The following is a 21370-nucleotide window of genomic DNA, read 5'->3' as shown; positions in this document are numbered from 1 at the left end:
AAACATTAAAGGATTATGTAAGAAGTGGTCAAAATTGCAAGATATATTTTTTTTGCAAGAATATATCCAAATCTCTCAAGAGCTCTCTCTCTCTCTCAAGATTTCTTCCTTTTAAATTTTTAGTAGTGAACAAGCGTCATCTAGTGGTTATATGAATGCCATAGCATCCACAGACATTATACAGTATTATCCCCAGGTTATTCCATTTCTATCATCAAAGAAAGTTTATGTGAAAGCTGCTAGTTCAAAATATTCTCTCTTTCCAAGCCAGTATACTGCTACTAAGCTATCTATCTATCTATCTATCTATCTATCTATCTATCTATCTATCTATCTATCTGCCACCCATCTCGCAGTTCAGGTGACTCTAAAGTGGTTTACATCAAGATAAAACAAACATTCAATGGTTGTAAATGTAAAAATGAATTAAAATCACAAAAATTAAAACAAGCTTTAAAAAACCCAAAGGGTTTGGAGTGGAGAGGTGGGATGCTTCCTCTATTAGTTTACCAACCAACTCCAGTCAATAGCTTCTCCTTCAGGACCCCATGCCACTTGGCATACTCAGATTTTAAGGCTTTTCCCGAAGGCTAAAAGAATGGGGGCCGATCTTACCTTCCGAGGCAAGATATTCCAAGGGGCTGGAGCAGTGGCACAGAAGGCTCTTCTCCTGGATCCCACCCAGTGGTGAAATCCAATTTTTTTTACTACCAGTTCTGTGGGCGTGGTTTGGTGGGAGTTGTGTGGCTTTGTGGGCATAGCTTGGTGGGCGTGGCAGGGGAAGGAGACTGCAAAAACTCCATTCCCACCCCTCCAGGGAAAGGATATTGCAAAATCTCCATTCCCACCCCACTCTGGGGCCAGCCAGAGGTGGTATTTGCCGGTTCTCCGAACTATTCAAAATTTCCACTACCAGTTCTCCAGAACCTGTCAGAACCTGCTGGATTTATCCCTGATCCCACCAGTCAAAATTCCTTCGCTGATGAGATCCACAGTATGCCCTTTAATAAGCAATATGTAGGAATATTCACTTTGTTTGATTGTTCTTTAATACCAGCTCAAGAAAAGTTGCTAATATCTGCAGTCTATCTGATAGAGGTATCTACATAAAACACATTCATACAACCTAAGTCAATCCAGTAGCAGAAGAAACAGGAATAACAGTTTTGTGGCAGGAATTAATGCTCAGCATATTTGATGGCTTAATTATTAGTTCTGATGCTGAAGTCAGAGAAGTAAAATTACATCTAATTATATACTGGTTGGATTGACACATTGGTCTTAGCCTTATGTAATGTAATTTGGCTAGGTAGGATCTATAGACCCTGCCATGAATCATTAAGCAAACTGTCTTAGCATAATTTGTTATTCTAGCAATAAGAGAAATAATCGGTAAAATTTTTAAAGTTCATATTCCTAACTGGTCCAGTTCTAAAATTGTCCCATCACTAATCACAATTAGGTCTATTTTCTTATTATCATTTCTATTGGGAAGAAAATTGTTTACTTATAACTGCTAGATTAATGGTTTTGATATTTTTTCAGGAAATACTGAAGCTCACTGAAAGCTGATTACACCCAAGGAAAACAATAATGGCAGGCAAGTATATCCAAAATAAAACCTTCCTACAACTACCAATCTTTCCAGAGTATATAATAACTGAAATATACTGAGCAATGGGGTTTAGCTTCAGTTTCTATGAATCAGTGATAAGAACAGTATTCCAAATAAACAAAACCAGTGTTTTAAAACATGCTCCACTACCTTCCTCAATATTCAAGGATTCAGTAGTTCAATCCTTAGGTTACAATCACTCATTCAGCAGCACTGAAAAAAAGGGATGTATGATTGGTCCTTAAAGCTCTGGCTATTGCAGCACACCTGTGGTCATGATTGTGATACAGGGGCTTGGCAACTGATTGATTCAGGTGCTTGGCATTTGCAGTGTCTGGCAGTTATGCAATCACCATTTCTGACCTTCCCTGTTGATTTCCTACAAGCAATGTTAGTACAGAAGCTGACAGGAAAGTTTGTAAATTGTTCCTGTAAGTCACTCCCACTACTTTTTCTCCTAAGAAGTCCTGCCAAGAGTCTCATACTCCATAGCAGTCTCCTGCCTACACTGCATAGCACCCACCAGCGTGCAAGCAACTCCCATCACCCTGGAATCTTTGCCAGTCTACCCATGCTCCATACCTGCCCATGATATCCACCCCACTCCATAGTGCCCACCATGGCCCCCACTGGCCTATCCACAGGCCCTACCAACCCTTTGTACTCTGTAGCACCCACCCACAATGCCACACCTCCCCAGTCCTTTCCTGGGACTCCTGGCTCTTTCCAGTTAATAGGCCTGGGGTTACAATGGCAACTAGAACTGCCAGGTTTGTTGTGGCTAAACGATGTGGTTACATCAGTGGTGGGTTTCAAATTTTTTTACTACCGGTTCTATGGGTGTGGCTTGGTGGGTGTGGCGGGGAAGAATACTGTAAAATCTCCATTCCCACCCCACTCCAGGGGAAGGTTACTGCAAAATCTCCATTTCCTCCTAATCAGCTGGGAATTGGGAGGCAGAGAATGGATGGGGGCAGGGGCAGTCAGAATTTTTACTACTGGTTCTCCGAACTACTCAAATTTCCACTACCGGTTCTCCAGAACTGGCCAGAACCTGCTGAAACCCACCTCTGGGTTACATGATATCATGCTTTATAACTGCATCACACAGCAACACAAATTCCAGTTCCAATTGTTGTTGTAACCTGAGACTACCTGTAGACAAATCAACATAAATCATAAGACAGAGCATTTGAATACTGCTTTTCAGTGATGGATGCAGTGGTGGCGTATTTTTTTTCCTGAAAGTAACTTTTGCTTTGCAGATTGCCAGTGTAAAAAAGCAGGAAGACATCACTATGAAAAGATGTTGCAGAAGTAAATCCCAACTCTTGAGTAAAGGCGAATTCAAACTCTATTGTTTTGCAAAAGCTGGGTCAGAATTCCAGGAGTCGTGCGATACATATATCCTATGGAAACACAGTAACTCATAGATGTTTAGCCTTACTCCAAGCTCAAAAATAACCAGCCAAGGAACATGCAAGCGCCACCAATGCTTAGTCCAAGATAAAATTAGAACTCGGAAGAACTTATGACCTGGCCAGACTTTCTTGAATTGTTTTGTCTGAAATTTAAATTTACAAAATGAAAAGGGCTCTTTATAAGCTTTATTATGTAATCCTACCTACCAATTCTGTGCAGCTAGAGTATAAACCGTTTCCTTATATGAGCATGATTATAAAACATAATTCCACAAGTATGTGGGCAGCAATAGTTTAATATGTTCTAGTTTAGATGCATCATAACCTTGGCTACGTTTGAAATACCAGAGGCCTGGTATTTCATGTGACCTTGATAAATGCCAAAGCTGGCAGTTCCTCTTACAGCCCTCCTCACGATCTTTTCTGTGATTGGTTTTAGATAATTCCCCTAAATTAATTTAAAGGATGGCTTTAACAAAACCTGCAAACTTTACCACTCAGTGATGCTATTTTCATAATAGAAATTATTTTTATTTATTAATTAAATTTGTTAATTAATTAAGCAGAAGATGAGGATTCAGAGAAGCAGAAATTGAAACTATATTAGAAAAGTCCTTCATTTTTCATCTACTTAGCATATTAGTGTAATTTAGGTCATTATTTAGAACCATGGATTCTGTAACCCAAAGGGTAATCTTCAACTTTATTCTTCTAAATATTTTCCTATGCAGGAAGTTAGCACCCATCCCTCTCCTAGGAAAATGAGATATTTTGGGAAATATTAAAAGGGCAGAATATTTCCCCTAAAAGGGAGGAAGAAACTCAGTCAACCCCCCACCCCTTTGTTAATGGGCCATTAAGGCCTGGGCCCGTCTATTCTACATAACTAAGATCTACCTCCTTCAAGCAGAGCCATAATGGGAATTACCCAAAGCCCCTTTATTACATCATCACCCAGCAAGGCTCAACCAAGCTTGGGACTCAAGACACAACCTACAGAGTTGCCTCTGCATGGTCCCATGGGAGTCTTGACAACCAGAATACAAGCTCAAATTCAAAGCCCAACAGAGGGTATAAATCTCTATCTCTCTCTCTCTCTTACCCATGTGCTTTTTTGCCTGGGATCTCAAGCCATGTGATCCTGTCCACCATTAAACCCTCTTTCTAAACAGTCTCCATGTTTCCAGTGTCTTTTTCGCCACTTGGAACTGACCCCAGATGGACATTTCTTCCAACACCTACATTGAACGATGAAGTGCTTGCAAGAGAGGAAATTTAAAACCCACTTTATAAAACAGTATGTTAGCAGCCACTCCTAGGGGAAAAGTAATCAAATAGTTATCCTGGGAGGGAAAAAGTTTCTCACTAAGTCTACATTGCTTTCTTGATCTGACATAGACACTCTTCATTGGCAAAGTACTGTAGGGAAGAAAATTGCTCCAAGTGTCCCAACCATCTGTAACTGATTTAGTAGTTGGGAACAAAATGAGGAACAAAACCTCAGAGAGGTCACCGACGCTTCCTGAGTCATAACAGGATGTCTTTTTTTCCACTGCTTTAAGTCCAAGACATGTGTTTGTCTTTTGTGATTATGTTCTTCAGGACTGAGTTCCACTTGCATTTATTTTCATCCTCATCTTAAATTACAGAGATCCGTAGCATTTTATCTTCAGAATTAGTTTACACTGCTTGCTAGATTTCCATATTCAGGGACATCCACAGGGAGGGTCAAAAAGTCACATGGTGGAAGCTCCAACTTTTTTTACATTTATTGTACACACTTTGTCCTACTAAATTAGACTGTGGAATGTTGTTGTTTAAACAACTTGGAGATTCGTTTTATTTTCAGAAGGCATGCGTTTAGCTGTGCTTTAGACAGAGAAAACATACATGCAAGTGTTGATAAGATGACTCCTAAAATACATCTCCTTCTTGGATTGCAATGATCTCTAGGGTCAAACAACTCCACACAAGCTCTATTTAAATGTAATCCTAAAGCTCTTCTTTAGCATACTGCATAACCCAAAGCAAGCTTCACACAATTTCTGATCAGCCCTTGACACAACTGCTGGTCAAAGACTTCTTTTCAGTTTTTATAATCACACTTTAGTTTCTTTTGAATTCTAAGTTGTGATTGATATCTTTTTCAGTTTATTAAAATAAGGCAGTTTTGCTCATCAGCCAGAAAATGCCTTGCTTCTGTTAAAATGAAGGATAAGCCAACCATTACACTTTATTTTTTTATTATTTTTAAAAATCATACTAAGTTGAAGATGTTGTTAAAACAAATGATATTACAACTTAACCACACTCACTCATACTTGGATACGGCCCCCTCTTTTAAAACAAAACCAAGAGAAATGCATGCTTCCAATCTGATTCACTGTGGAAGTGCCATGGATGTTTGAACAACCTAAGTTTGGATTGCAATAGTAAATATATTGTAAAAACTGCATAAACTTTGGAGGGATCAAACATCCAGTGCCACATCTTTTCCCTGTGGTTTGAATAGAAATAGCCTTGGCAACCTTTATGGTTACCATAAATGTTAACTTTATTGTAAAATTTACGATTCCTTTTTTTTTACTGTATAAGCAAGAAAACATAATATATTATGGCTATGCAAGGCATTTATCAGAGTTGCTTCACACAGCACGTGTGGAAATACCTCTTTGAAGCAATAAAGCATCTGTGTCTCTTGCTTTAAAAGCTATCGTGTCATCATACACACGTATATCCTCAGACAATTACTGTCACTAAAATATGCGAATGCATACACATGGAGAGAGCGGGAATAACTTTTGAAGCAGCCAAACAAGCCTTCCGACAGCTCTAATTCTTCAGCCATAACCTGTATGGGAGAGAGTTGATTTGATGTAATGGATATGGCACCAGGCAGCAATTCTTATGACACACCAAGCCAATAGGGTGGACTTTGGGCCACTCTCTCTTGGTCCTAGGAAGGAGGTAATGACAAGGCACTTCTGAAAACATTACAAAAAAAACTGCAGGGGAGGGGAAGAGGGAAGAGGGAAGAGGGGAGAAGGGAAGGGAAGGGAAGGGAAGGGAAGGAAAGGACAGGACAGGAAAGGAAAGGAAAGGAAATCTGCTCCATAATTATTACATAAAGATTCTCATTATTCTATAATCCCAATTCAGTCTGTAGAGCAAACGGTGTTGTAACATTACAGGTGGCCCTCAAGTAGCAATAAAAATTGGGATGGCAACTCATTCATTAAGCAAAACAGTTGTAAATGAAACTGTGACTGTGCTTACCATCTTACTTCACCTTTTATCACCTGCAAAGGTGGTAAATATAAGGATTGGTTGTAACGTTACTTTTTTAATCAGTTGCAGCTGCAAATGATTGTTAAATGAGGCAGTTACTAAACAAAGATTACCTATAACACATCACATTTGTTCTCATTTAAGAGACTGATTTTTGTGTTAAATACTGTAAAAAGCCCATGTAGAAGTTTATTGTTACTTTTAAATAGACCCTATTAGCTATTGTTGGACTCCCAACAGTTTTATCTGTAACTGAGTTTAACATCATTCCCAGCACCTACCAAAAGGGTACAAAATAATTTGCTATCTTAACTTTTGTATGATTCTTCATCAGAGGAGATAAAGAAAATGAAAAAGCAAAACTTAGGTCATGAGCTTTATCCATGAAATGGAAAGACAGCCTGAAGATAGAGATTGTAGCCTACCTGCCCTTATTTATGGGAGGTATTATTGTCACTGGGTTACATCTGGTATTTAATAACGAAAGTGATGGTGTGCCCTTTTCTAAATAGTGAACACACAAAGAATGCCATTTTCATTCTGTTTCCTCTTGAAAATAGTGGATTTTTGTCCTTAGGATCCAACATTGATATAATTTTTAGATATTTTTTAATAACAATGTTTTGAATTGAAGCATAAATAGCAATAATAGCAAGAGCTTTTATTAATGCCATTTATTGGTTTGGTTTTTATGAGTATTTGTTTTATTGTGTTTACTGAAAACTACTTAGAATCTTATGATCAGGCAGCATACACATGTTGGTAAATGAAATAAACAAAAAATATACTACTATTATTACTCAAAAATGATAATTTTGTTTCATCAAATACAGTTCCAAAATAAATAGAACTCATTTTTCATTATGAAAAATCAACTGCATGTTAAATTATCTAAACAATCTACACATTCCTGATTAAAACAAATAGTAATCTCTCTGGTTATGATCTTAAGGAAATGAGATTCATTTTTAATCATAAAAGTAACTTAATTTTAGCATAATGACAGTAAATTATCCAGTACATGTTGAGATGTCAATTAATATGAACTCAATTAAATGAAACCTAGATCAGTGTCAGACAAGGCACTTGTACATTTCCTAGAAGGGGTGACAAATGCATGGTTGGCTGTTACTTTACTTGTGAAGTCCAGAACAGGGGTGTCAAACTCGCAGGCTGCGAGCCAGATGTGTCACATGCTGGTTCCGCCCCCGCCCAGTTTAGTGAAGGGGAAAAAAATCCCGATATGTCATGTGACGACGCGAGTTTGACACCCCTGGTCTAGAATTATATTACAGATGTTAGCAAACCAAAGTATGAATGAAGAAATACCTAAGAAAGTATCTTCCCTACCCACCTGCTCACACATATTCTACTTCATTATTTAAAGCATCCTGTCTTAGAAAAAGTGACAGACAAATCATATTTCAAATATTTTATTTATTGTACAAACTATTTACATTAGAGACTTACATAATCTTGCTGAATCCTACCTGAAACTGGCCACTGGGAACTGGCCCTGACCAAGCTAAAGTAACAGGCCTTGATATTAAAGCATGCAAGATAGTCTCATATGTAGGGTATCCTATGGTATCCAATCCAAGAGACAGAGATCTATAGGAGCCTATATCACAAGCTAAATCTCTATCCCTGGAATTATTCCATATTAGGTGAAACAAACAAGGACCAAAGAAACATAAAACTTATTCAGCACTCACATGTGTGTGCACACACAGTAGAGTTGGTTACAGCACAGCCTGCATCACGACACACAAAAAGAACTGGAGTATTATAACTGGTTTAGGGAAGAATTAAGCAGCAAGGATTTAGGAAAACGCACTGAAACTATAAAGTACTGGAACAAATGTGACCCTGTTAATTAAGGGAATGCTGAGACTATATTTTTAGCTAAGAACAAGGGGCATCTACCACTGTTTTGACTCTGCTTACGTAAAAAGAAAATCCTTGGCTTCTGCAAAGAGGCAAGAGTGCCAAAAGCATTTATTAATAGAGTGGTTTCAAACAGAAGATGTCTGCTGAATATCCAGCCACTCAATCCTCAATTTAAAAAACAACAACTGAGCTCTAAAGAAGAAAAAAGAGGATTCCTGAGGAAGATGTAGCAGAGCCAGCCTCCAGCCATGCCGGGGAATGCCCTTGGGAGGTCAATGAAGCAAAAGAAAAGACTGGAACAGCATCAAGAAACACCCCACCCTCTAAATCATCACCTGGCTGAGCTATGCAGCATAGACTTTGTTTGGTCCCCTGATGAGCAGTGGCAATGAATGTTTTAAGGCATTTACAAGCCTTAATTGCACTGACCAAAGAATTTATTCTTAATACAATCAAGATGGTACCTACATACTTTTTTTTTAAAAAAAAGCAATTACTTAAAGGAGAAAAAATGGCTGCCAGTGGAGAAAAATACAGTGTTGGTCTCTAAGAATGCCTCCCAAGGAAGGGATCCCTGAATTATTTCAATACTCAATAGTCCAACATTTTTGGCAAAATAATGGCTTGAATTTCTTTATAAATGCAATACACATTCAAACGAAGAAAAAGTTATCAATATTTAATGAGGCAGATTTGCAAACTGTCTTTTTATAATTTGCAAATGATTCTATTGATGATGGAGAAGTAAACCACAATATTAAATAGTATCATAAGATATACCTATTCTTCTCCAGAAAATTAGAGCCTCAATGTGTAGCAGAATGACTTATTTAGCAGGTAATGACACTATAATCTCTAGTCATTGGTATCTGTCTCCTCTGACCAAGATAAATGCACTTTAGGTGCCAACCAAATACTCAGCTTTATTATCCAATCAGATTTTGGCTTTGTTGACAAAACTTGGTTAAGTTGCCAGCTGGGACCCCTCAATTCCCACTCATTATTGCCAAGGAAATGGGAGTGCTAAAAGTGTTGTAATTGAAAAATCAATAACATAGGACAACTCACACAGCTGTCCACTTCTAGTTCAAACAGTAGTCCACTGTGTTGCCTTGCAAGCCCACTTCCTCCATGTCAATAATAAACAGCTTCAATATCAGCTCCTAAAAATATCATGGAATGCTTCTGATGCAGAACACAGAAAAGAAAAATGCTGGAATAACTGCCTTGTTTAACTGCCTGACTCAAGACAAAGAAATAAAATGTTTGCTACCATTACCTGAACAGAGGTTGCTAACAAGAGGCTCCCCAGAGTTTCTGAACTCAAACTCTCATGAGCCTTAATTTCCAGAATCAATTAGTGAGCATCCACAGGAGAGATTGCAGCATTTGGAAGGCTACGCTATTCTTTAACTTCACTGGCAAAAATCAGTGGAAACTCTTCCATTGTTTTAACAACTCCTCCTCCATCTACTGGGTGGAGGACCAAAATCACTGTCAAGGATCAGCACTTGTGCTCCAGTAATAGAGTTCTTGTTCACCAACCAGAACAAACAAGTGGCATTATGCAGTGCAAGGTGGCTAATAAAATTAAAAGCTTTCCTGTAACATCCAAGTAAAAAGGGGATTGCTTACATGAAAACTTAGGTCAAGGCATGGAAAGATATGAAGACTTCCTGTAATCTGGGGATTCAGGGCTCCCAAACTCATCTAGTCATCTCCCCAAATTAACAAGTTATATAACTATCCTAATCGTCTCCTGTACCAAGCTGCAACACTGGTTTGCGTGCTTCCTCCCATCAGAAATCCCAGACAGATCATGCCCATGAAATACAACTCCAATCTCACTCCACAGGGGAACCCCATTTCATGGACAGGTGCCATGCTGAGAAAGGAGTGATCAGCATAAGACTCTGAATTGTTCCAATTCACATGGTGCCTTTTTCTGCTCTCTGCTGCCTTTCGGATGGGCGACAGAAGGATCTGTGAAGTAAGACTGAGCCTTGCCCTGAAGAATTAAGGAAGGTAGTGGGTTCCTCCGGTAGGTGTCAGAGCATACCAAAGCCCTCACAGCCCTCACTGATGGCCAGCTGCAGCATCTTGTGCACCTCTTCATAAGAATCATAAGTTGGGAGGCACAGCTGGTTAAAACTGAAAGAAAGAACACAGTTTATAATTTAGAATGTGAAACATCGAAATCCATGCTTTCAATTTTTCCTATGCAAGAGAATAGGTATTTAACTATTCACAGTACAATAAACAACTGCAAATCTCTAGAAACACTCTAGCAGTGAAAAACTTCTGATTATCAGAATGATGTTTGCTACAGATAACAACAAAGAATCTCTTAGAAGATACTCACCAAGTATGGGCTGTAGGAAGTGTACTATGTGTTGGAGCTGCAATAATTTGGAAAGATGGACATAGTGCAGCAAATCCTCCAGGAGGCAGCTGAGAAGAACCGGTGGTAAATTGCAGCAATCTAGCCAGTTCCTCTTGTGTAAAACTAGACACTACTGTCCAAAACCAGCGCATCACCTAGAAGTTACAGTAAAGGTCAGAGAAACAAGAAGAATGCCAAATTATTAAGTGAGGAGATGGGTACATTGCTAAATTTATAGCAAAATAATCCCCCTAGGTGCCATAGATAGCCAATTCTGAAGATGATTTAACAAGTGAACTAAGGTATCATACAAATATATTTCAACTACAAAGAAAGTACATGTTTAAAGAACATTTTTAGGTTTACACAGAAAGATGAAATCTATAGAAAATTCAGCCACACAGCTTATACGTTTAATAATTATGTTTTTAATTATGCCTCTCCTAATATATGAAGCATTATTCTCTTTTTCATAGAAAATCAACATTGCTATTATCATCAACACTGAGATGGAGGAAGGAATTCATGCTACCTTCTCTCGGAAGTGCCATGAACCACCCACTACCACAGCATGTGCTTTGAAATCACAGACGTTGATATCTCCTGTGCCACACATCAGCAACTAGAAGAAAAATAAACATTGTTTTCTAAAAGAAAAACCCTTCTGATGTTTTTCTTTCAAACCACACATCATTCGGTTAACCTTAAATGCTCAGAATTAAGAATAGAAACATTTAATAGCAAGCTCAGGTGTTGAATTGCCTACATGATTATAGCATAATGACGCCAACCAATGAGCAACAAGGATGTTCAGCATTTTCACAAACATCTGTAATTTACAAAATATTCTTTTACAAACATTTTTTTAAGTATACATAAAGACCAAGCTAATAATCTCACTTTCTTCCTTACTGTAATGTTATAATGTTAACATTACAATGTTAACGTAACATTACATTATAATAACATAATAACATAATGTTACTATGTTACACAGTCCCCAATTGCACTTTTTTCTGCTACATTTCAACAGTACAAATTTTCAAATTGCAGGATGGAGGGCAAATGGCCAGAACAGGGGAAAAAATTTCTATTTGTGAATTAAAGCACAAAGAATGAGCCCCAGCTCAGTAGAATCACATCCACTCAATTCTGGGCTTTTTTCCTTTCTAGCAGCTAGCAAGCTCTTCCTGCTAGGTGGGAGACCTATATAGATCTATTTCTAACTCGTTTGCTTTCATCAGTAGGCCACACCCACATCTTATGTATCCTCCCTGTAAAGGTATAGTATCTATTTTCTTATTATATCTTACTATACCTACTATACCTTTACAGGGAGGATACATAAGATGTGGGTGTGGCCTACTGATGAAAGCAAACGAGCTAGAAATAGATCTATATAGGTTTCCCACCTAGCAGGAAGAGCTTGCTAGCTGCTAGAAAGGAAAAAAGCCCAGAATCGAGTGGATGTGATTCTACTGAGCTGGGGCTGCAGAAAAACCTTGGTTACGTAGGGAAAACCTGGCTAAAGGAAAAACACACATAAACCCTACGAAGAAGTAAGAATATATATATATATATATATGTTTTTCTTCTAGCCAGGTTTTCCCTACAAAGAAGTAAGAAAATTGATACTGTGCCTTTACAGGGAGGATATGGGTGTGGCCTACTGATGACAGCTAACGAGCTAGAAATGGATCTATTTAGGTCTCCCACCTAGCAGTGAGAGCTTGCTAGGTGTTAGAAAAGAAAAAAGCCCAGAACCGAGTAGATGAGATTCTACTGAGCTGGAGCTACAAAAAAACCTTGGCTACGTAGGGAAAACCTGGCTAGAAGAAAAACACACATAAATCCTACGAAGAAGTAAGAAAATTGATATATATATATATGTATATATGTACTTTCCAAACCACAGTAGATTTTCTGCCATAAAGCATTAAGTACATGGCAATTTGAATAAATGTTTAAGTTATTTTCAAGGGCAGGGTTTTCAATTTTTTACAAGTTGCAAAACCTGCCCCCGTACCTTTAAACCTTAGAAAAATAATTTGGAAGCCCCTGGCTCTATTTGAGTGATTTTTTTTTTTTTAATCTCTTGGTCTTTCAGGAAACCCAGGTTCTGTGGAATATAATTTCAAACACACGAATAAATTTACAGTATGAAAAAATACTATTAGAAAGCAATGCAAGGCACCATTTCTCCAAAATGCACATAGCCTATGTTTGCAACTTCCTTCTCCATCTTAGATTGGAAAGATCTTTTAAGCAGGAAGCATATTCAAGAATGGAGCTCGGTTCATGAGCAACTTTACCTTAGCCACAAAAATATAATGTTGGTTAAGTTATATATTTTATACAAACAAGACAATCATTCATAAATGGGATGCCAGCACCAACTATTCTACTGTCTCATATTTCATTGAGAATATGCTCCTGTTCTTAATGACAGCAAAGTCCAATTTCTCACCTCAAGTTCATTTTCATCAAAAATAGCCAAGAGGTTTTCAGGAACCAATTCATTGAGACCTAAAAGAAAGCAGCATAATAGATAAACAACCACAACAACCTGCAATGGGGATTAAAACCCCAATCAAATTTCCTGATTTTCTTCTTTTCTTTTAAACGAATAATATTCACTTTGGAGGAAACAACAAAGCAAAAAAAAAAAAAAAAAGCAAAGCAAAACAAAATAATTCAAAGATCATATTTTGTGCATTACCTTTCAAAAAATGTTCCACTTCTTCTCTAACTTGATTGGCTAATCGATACTGCGCAAGCAGATTCAGGTACAATATTTTATTCTCATTGGTCACTGGCATTTGAGCACCCCCTGTTAACAGTTCAACTACCTGAAAAAAAAGTTAGAGAATGTCTGGTGGGTGAAAAAAGTACATCTTTTCATATGATATCCTTTTCCCATTCTAAATGGGAGACATCTAAATTGTATCTTGTTTGTTTGCTTGTTTGTTAAATTTATTTACTGTTGATCTCACCATGGGGCTACTCTAGGTGGTTTACAACAATAAAAATGGAGAAATGAAAAGAAGTGTAAACAACAGTAAAGGAACCATAGAATAAATGATGAAAAAGAAAGCAATAGTACAGCAATATGAGAATAAAAGATCAATAATTTATCAACAACTGATTTCTCACCTTCTCGAGCTGTCCACCTCTGTTGTATTTTTCCTCAGCAAAAACTAACTCCATTTCATTCACATCATTATTCAGAATAAAGCAAACTTTAGATTTATAGAACTCTGGGTCATCTGTCTCAAAATACTGAAAGAAAAACAAAATGGAAACAAGGACAAGATAGTAAATAAAGTTAAGACACAGTGCAAAGTCTTGATCTCTCCTTTATTTTCTAAAAGAAAATGAAAAAATTAAGAGCTATTTTACCTTGTAATGCATTCTTAATCCGATGATCTGAGCCAGGAACGATCGTGTGAATCGAGCTTTCACCAACTGCTTATAAGCTCCTCCTAGAGATGACTCATAAAGACATTTTCCAACTAAGCGTCCTGCAAATTCATATATCTTCAGTCTTAGATAAGAAGGTCGATTAGGATTGGGGTGTACCTACAAACAAGAAAGCTCACAATGAGAATGATAATCAGTAGAGGAGAGGTGGACAATTAAGTTTCTTACATAAGAAACTAAAAATGTTATGCTGCCCCACTGCCCCGTCATTGCTGCCACAGACTAGACAGGGACAGTCAAAGGGATGGATGTGCCCTGTGGGCTGTAAAATGCCCAGGTCTGAACTGGGCATTAGAATGTCATTTTAAGACTCAGAACTTGGAAAAATATGCAACTGTTTTGTCATAAGCCTCTAAACAGAAGAAACAGACAAATACTCTATTTCCACTATGATCAATAGAAAGATACCCACCAGTGCTTGATTATTATCACTGAAGCGAGTAAATAGTTGGTTGGTTGTATCAAACAAAACTTTACAAATCAGTTCAAACCACTCTCTACGAGGACCTCCCCAATCCAAGGCTGCAAGGAAAAAAAACAAAAATCAGGTAGATCTTAGGGAAGCCTATGCAATCAAGCTTAGATGGGACTCCGAGGATGGTAGAGGAGAGTTAGGCCTGGAGGAATGTTGTCCATGGGGTCGCAATGGGTCAGTCACGACTTCGCAACTAACAGCTAACAACAACATGCAATCAAGAATACAGTGATCAAAGAAAAATATATTTCTAAACATGATGTCTTTTATTACACAGTGCTCAACTGTAACATTATGTTCCAAATTTTTATCACTGTGGGCTTAAGTTTATAACTGTTCTTTTCATTGAAATAAATGAAATAACATAGTTGTAAATAAATTTTTCACACCAAATTCATTAAAAAAACCAAATGTCAAATTAAAATCTATTTCAGTAACAGGTCAGTTGACTCACCAAACATCTGTTTTAGTAACAATTTTCTTTTCATGCAGGTAGAAGGGCAATAGAGCTAGTCTAGCCTTCCATGACACAGAGTTTCAGAGACTGGGAAAGCCAATATGAAATTTTCTGTTGTGTTCCTCAGAGAGTGTGGCATGAAGAGAATATTATTCTATATCCTCCACATTCAATGAACGTAGCAAAAAGATTCATGTAATTAGATTAAAGAAACTTAGATGATTATTTTATTCAGCATCATACTTTGGGTATGATTTAATGGGCAATTTTTAATGTACCCAAATATTGTCTATGGAAATTCTCAATCATCCAAGTCATGGTTGTCGCAAAGGTGACAACTGAAGAAGATTCTTGGATGAGAAGTGAAATGTTTTCAAGGAAGAAAGCAAGAAAGTCCAGTTGCCTTTTGGAAAAGCACCTTTGAGATACTCAAATATTGTTTTATTTGTAAAATAAGAATTGTTTATATTGGAGAGTACATCCAAAAATGTTTGATATATACTGTATAATGAAATCTATAGATGTTTTGGCTTTTGTCAGTCATTCAGGCCCTATTCATCTCACGGTTGGACTGTTGTAATGTGCTCTACATGGGGCTACCCTTAAAGAGCATTTGGAAGCTACAACTAGTGCAGAATGCAATGGTGCGGGTAGTTCTTGGGGCCCAAAGAATGGCCCATGTAATACCACTGCTTTGCAAGTTGCATTGGCTGCCAGTCTATTTCCAGGTGCAATTTAAGATTTTGGCATGGGTCCAGACTACTTGAGGAACTATCTCATCCCATTGCCTCTCCCACCCATACCAGCAGAGGAGGCATGATGTTATCCTGTCAGCCTGATTATTCTGGCTAGTAGGGTCCAGGAAAAGGGCTTTTTCTGCTATTGCTCCAGCCCTGTGGAACACTGTGAGCCCAGCTCCAATCCTCCTGAGCTTTTTTAAGAGCCTAAAGACCTGGCTCTGCCAGTTAGCTTGGGGCCCCAATGGGGATCCATCACAGTGGAGGTATTTGATCAATTAACAACAGTTCCCCTCCCTCCCTCCCTCTATATATGAAATAAATAATAAAATAAAATAAATAACTGCATTGCAGAAAGCCAAAACAGACAGACTTTGCTTTCTTCAATATCTCAACAAATTAACATACCTTCTTCATCCTGAAAAGTCACTTCAAAATTTTTGCTCCAATCAGAAACAGAAAAATTCCGTGTGGCTTTCAGAGTCTATGAGTAAAATAAAATCAAGACATAGCATGAAATCTGATATTTCATCTATAAATACTGTCAATGTATGGCTTTTGGAAATAGAAGAGCACATCCTGAGATTTGGATGGCATGGACAGTTGTGACATGATAATGTCAAAGTTAATGTGGACTTTATGTTAGATGTACCACTTTAAGTATATAGAAGAGATACAATCCAGGTGGGGTCCTAACAACTTTGTGGTTCTCAGCCCAAGAACATTTTATAGAAAAGAAATAATAGGCAAACACAATTGCCTAACTTATTGCGAGGAGATTTTTATCAAGGAGAATACAAAATAAAATCAAGAGAACAATTGGAGGCAGACGGATATAGTTGCCAATGGGTTTTTTTATTTAGCAAAATTTAAAGTAGACAACAGTTTTGTGATAATGAACATTGTAAGACTGGTTTTGAAATAGAATTGTGTACAGAATTTGTGTAAAACAGAAAAAAATGAACTTATATGATTAGATAGATTATAGAAAACAGTCACGATGCAACTTTAGAAAAGGAGGTAAATTTATATTTGTACTTATAACTGCTGTAAAAACAAGTCATTTCTTTGTATCTTTTTTCCTAGTTTTTTATTGTTTCTTTCTTTCTTACACTTTTATCTTTCTCTTTGATTTCTTTCTTTTTCTTTTTTCTTCCCTACTTTCTATTAGTTTGTATTACTTTTTACTTTTATTTTTAAAACTTTTAATATAATTATATATTTTAAAAAAGAATTTGTATCCTAAAGGGTAATATATTTTGAATTATATATTGTTGTTATTCCTACTCTAGAATAAGTATTTTCCAACACTTCTACATTAGACATACTCACTGAATCCAGAAGATTAAGGCGGCTAACTTTCAAAGAAATTTTGGAATGAGGTTTCTTCATATGCACCTGACGTAATTCTCTCTGGAAGAAGTTGACTTTGTCTTGAAAAGTCTCTGAGCCTCCTGAAATGAATAGGCCCAGAATCATATCTGGAACTTTTCAAAGTCCCCATGAACATTTTTAGTGTACAATAAGAGATTTCTCGGCCATAACAACCTTAAACTAACAGTTTTGCTTTATCTCTGAAATATATTACAGATAACCTACAGCAGATCATGCATAATTGTATTTATTTATTTGATTTATATAGCTGCCCATCTCAAGTAAATGACTGCAGGAACCTCACAACATTAAAACAATTGAAACATATACAAATATTAAAATAAAACATAATTGTACTTAAAGTAACAAATTCTGTTTCAAAAAATTCATTATATAAGAGAAGCAAATCATGACAAAAAGCACTATCTTATAGAATAGGGAAATAAAATTTCTATTTATTAAAATTTTCTGTCCCTTTTTTTTCCTCTTTTCCCATCTGAATTTTTATGCACACAAACATATATTCACACACATACGTTCCACATATTAGAGCACTGTTTACATTCCCCATTGTGGAAGCACAAGATTTTTACAATTGCAGAGAAGAGATAAATAATCTCTCCAAATAAAGAAATATCCAAATGGATTGGAAAGCTTATATGGTATGCAGAAAGATATATAGTTGCTCTATACTTATACATACTTTAGTTAAAGCATTCTACTCATCTTTCACATTTATGAATTAATGTCACACTAAGTTTCGCGTTGCAGCAAAATGGGCGGCAAGCAAATTGAATGAATGAATGAATGAATGAATGGTACAAAATCTATCAGTGGCACAAATGCTTATGATTCATTACACACCAATCAGTAGAGCCTTCTGCTCTTGACTCCTTTTACCTATATTTTTATGCAGAGAACGAATAAAAGTGGCTGCCAAGATGTTCCTCTCTTTGCAGCTCAGCTCCACAGGAGGCTGGATCCCATCATCCACCACCAATGTCAGCAATTTGTGTACAGGATCGGGCCCATGATAAGAAAACTAACACCAAGAAATGCAAGAAATGGGGGAGGGGAAGGAAGAAGGAACCATCATTCTCCAGAAAGCACAGCACATGAAGCAAATGCAATTAGCAGTGTTTATGCATATTCCCTTGTCCCACACCTTGTTCTGGACTGGCTTGCAAAAAAAAGGTGATTTATAAATTCCATTTCCCACAGAGTGAATCTGTTTGCTCAGGAAACAAAGGAAAATGAAGTTGAATGACAGGTTGCAGGATGTAGTACAGGACAACACCACAGTAAGTTCCCCAGAATAATCTAAAATGCCAACTAAAAATCTCATTTAGGCCTGCAAATGAAATATAGTATTTGAATCCCCTCATGCCACAAACTTTCTCAAAACAAAACATGCCCCACCACGTAGCAAGGAGTTCCACAAACTCACTTTGGTGCCAGGACATACTCGGAAAGTAAAGAGACGCCAAGGAATAATCTTCAAGTAGAATTCTTTCACTGAGAATTGCTTTGAGGCAAAGAAAACAGAAATCATATTTTCATGAATGCATTATTCTGAAAAGATGTCAACAATGAACAAATCCATTTTTTTTTTAATGTAACAAAAGTAAGCTTTAGCCACAATTCAGATTTGTGACTAACATAGAGATGAGCCATAGCAACACAAACATTTCTGTCACCTTGTAGAAAAGCTCTGGAGCACAATACAACTGTCCTCATAACCATCACATTGAGACCATTCTAGAAGAGGACTGCTAATTAGAAATATACCAAACAGTGACAATGAGAACTGTGCAAACGTAGTTATTGCCTGAATGGAAAACTGATAAAAGAAGTATTCTTACTTTAGGTGAAACATAGCAATAAACTTTTTTGGGTTTCTTCAGTTTTTCAGGGGTTGGGCTATCAGAAGGAGAGTCTTCATCCTCATCCTCAGTAGCAGTGGAAAGTCGTCGCTGAAAGGAGCCCAAATTCAGGGGTGGAAGATGCCACTGAGTGTTGGTATAGCTATTAGCATTATACAGGTAGGCTTCAAAGTAGATACTGACCCCTGAGGTAGAAACATTACGCTCTACGATGTTCTTTTCATCCTCTGCAGGACAGACAGGTATGAAGTATAACACAAGGCAAAGCTCAGAATAGAAACACAAGTTATTCAGCTGGGTTTTTAAAATGTTGTGGATCCAAAATATTATTTTGCCGTGCATTTGTTTTATTCTTAATGATTAGGATATTTCGTAGAGAGCCAGTTTGGTCTAGTGGTTAAGGCATCAGGCTAGAAACTGGGAGACCAGTTCTAGTCCTGCCTTAGGGACAAAGCCACCTGAGTAACCATGAGCCAATCCTTCTCTTGGAACTCTAGGAAACAGGAAGCAAAGCACCCCTGAAAATCTTAGAAAAAAACCTTGCAGAGATTTGTTTAGGCAGTCACTAGGAGTCAATACTGATCTGAAGGCACATGTGTATGCAAGATTATTTCATTGAGGCTTAATGCTCAATAGCACTTTTTGAGTGGGTTAATTTTAATGTGAGTCGAGTGACAGGCTATGCCCACTACTTCTGATTCTTCCAGTCATTTTCTCTTTTAAATCTTGCCATTCCATGACGAATGGGGCAGGAATAAAACATCCAGAAATAACTATGGGGCATTGCAAATATTTGCAGCCCAAATATATTACATTTTAATTATCAATTGAACATATGTGTACATTTCAATATTTTGGAAGATGGATTCAGAGAAGCAGAAGAGGGAAATGACATGGAAATTCCTCAAGCCTATTGCTTTTCTACTATAAATAATTTTTTAAACCAGTAAACTATGTGCTGGAATGGTTCATTTATAATTTGCCAACTTTTCTTCAGATTTCATATGCTGAGATTGCATATCTACTATAAATTCCAAAACACTTTATGTATATAAAATTAAATTATTTATTCAAGGAATGCACGCATCAAAGTCTATAATGTTTTTATTTAAAATATCTTTCTTTACTATTAACAATTTCAAAAAACAAGCAAGGAAATAATGACATTGCTATTTTCAGTTTAAGATGCTTATAACAGGACACAAGATAATGAGATGCCAAAAAGCAGAATACAAGGATTAGATTTGAGAAACCCAGATTTTTAACTGTAGTATGAAGTGCACAATGTTGTTTTGAAGACTACATACCAGGTTGAAATTCTATACACAAAATATAAAAAACAATTCACTTACCACTGAGAACTATTATGTCAAACTCTCCATTACTAATAGGCTGGTTTTGGTAAGAGATGCAGGCACGGAAACAACCCCTATGCAGTAGGGTGAGTCTCAGGAAAACTTGGCAAGTCTGTTGATTGGACATCACAGACTTTTCAAACAAAACATCAGAAGGCTCTTCTTCCTGAGGGCCAAGCTAGACAAAATAAATACAAGTTAGGAGACATTGGTATGGTCTGAAGTTTGATGTGAGAAGATATACAGAGTTCACTTACTTCATGGATCAAGAGGCTGTAATTGTGCTCATCTATCAATGATACTGAGTTGCTAGTAGGGTTATCATATTCATCTCTGGGAACTATTTGCAAAGTATGTGGCTGCCCACATGTCAGCACCAGGGTGGAGAAATGGCAGGCAATTTTGGTTTTCGAGGGAACTACCATCCCTGAAATAAGAAATACATTGCACAAATCCCTTATAAAAATACAAGGAGGGTATTTGCAAAGATCTAATGATGTAGAAATAGGATTGATACTAAATGAAACAACCAGTGTTGGCTAACAAACAAACATTTCTACACCCCAAAATATACAGAGTGAAGAAATCACTATTTCTGGGTTATGGCACAGAGTCAACCCAATGTTTCATGGAGTAACACATATGACAGAACTAATTTCACATTTATATCGCTAAAAAAGAGATTGTTGGAACGTGGCAGAATTTTTCACTTGGATAAAATTATTCATGGTGAAATGCACCATAAATATTTAAGGACAGAATATGTACCAGGAGACCAACTGGGTAAATTATTATTTCCAGACACCTATAGTGAATACAATGACTCAGGTTATAGTTAAGTTTGCTTTTGAATCTCTTCCCACTGGATTGTGTTTATTCCATCTTTTTAATTTACAAGATATTGGAAGCAATTAAAAACAGGTATGTTGACAGGCAAAATACAGTGGTGAAAACCACATGAATGTCTGTAGGGTCGTTGGTGCTCTCTGAACTTGTTTTCTTGCAGACATCT

The 21370-nt window shown here is 37.1% G+C and overlaps 1 protein-coding gene and 1 long non-coding RNA gene across 15 annotated transcripts in view; one reads left to right on the top strand and one right to left on the bottom strand.

Moving 5' to 3' along the window:
* The window catches only part of LOC148116413 (uncharacterized), a 48616-nt gene extending 37408 nt beyond the window's left edge, over nucleotides 1–11208 (top strand). For both annotated transcript variants that reach the window (XR_015729026.1, XR_015729025.1), the window contains exons 2-3: nucleotides 1546–1600; nucleotides 11074–11208. This is a non-coding gene — a long non-coding RNA (uncharacterized LOC148116413). The remainder of the gene's footprint in view (nucleotides 1–1545; nucleotides 1601–11073) is intronic.
* AREL1 (apoptosis resistant E3 ubiquitin protein ligase 1) overlaps nucleotides 7742–21370 on the bottom strand; it is a 23914-nt gene continuing 10285 nt past the window's right edge. For all 13 annotated transcript variants that reach the window (XM_034418111.3, XM_034418108.3, XM_034418112.2 and 10 more), the window contains 15 exons: nucleotides 20616–20785; nucleotides 20356–20536; nucleotides 18983–19230; nucleotides 18568–18645; nucleotides 18021–18162; nucleotides 17079–17200; nucleotides 16155–16230; nucleotides 14490–14599; nucleotides 13997–14176; nucleotides 13751–13876; nucleotides 13317–13446; nucleotides 13065–13123; nucleotides 11130–11219; nucleotides 10577–10752; nucleotides 7742–10365 (listed from right to left, as the gene is read on the bottom strand). In XM_034418111.3, coding sequence (XP_034274002.1) covers nucleotides 10263–10365; nucleotides 10577–10752; nucleotides 11130–11219; nucleotides 13065–13123; nucleotides 13317–13446; nucleotides 13751–13876; nucleotides 13997–14176; nucleotides 14490–14599; nucleotides 16155–16230; nucleotides 17079–17200; nucleotides 18021–18162; nucleotides 18568–18645; nucleotides 18983–19230; nucleotides 20356–20536; nucleotides 20616–20785 — 1991 coding nt within the window. In that variant the 3' untranslated portion in view covers nucleotides 7742–10262. The remainder of the gene's footprint in view (nucleotides 10366–10576; nucleotides 10753–11129; nucleotides 11220–13064; nucleotides 13124–13316; nucleotides 13447–13750; nucleotides 13877–13996; nucleotides 14177–14489; nucleotides 14600–16154; nucleotides 16231–17078; nucleotides 17201–18020; nucleotides 18163–18567; nucleotides 18646–18982; nucleotides 19231–20355; nucleotides 20537–20615; nucleotides 20786–21370) is intronic.

The sequence above is a fragment of the Pantherophis guttatus genome, chromosome 1, assembly GCF_059756535.1.
Source record: "Pantherophis guttatus breed Tessera chromosome 1, ASM5975653v1, whole genome shotgun sequence".
NCBI classification, from domain to species: Eukaryota; Metazoa; Chordata; class Lepidosauria; order Squamata; family Colubridae; genus Pantherophis; species Pantherophis guttatus.
The sequence above is the reverse complement of the archived record's forward strand: the minus strand, read 5'-3'. Positions and strand labels throughout refer to the sequence as shown.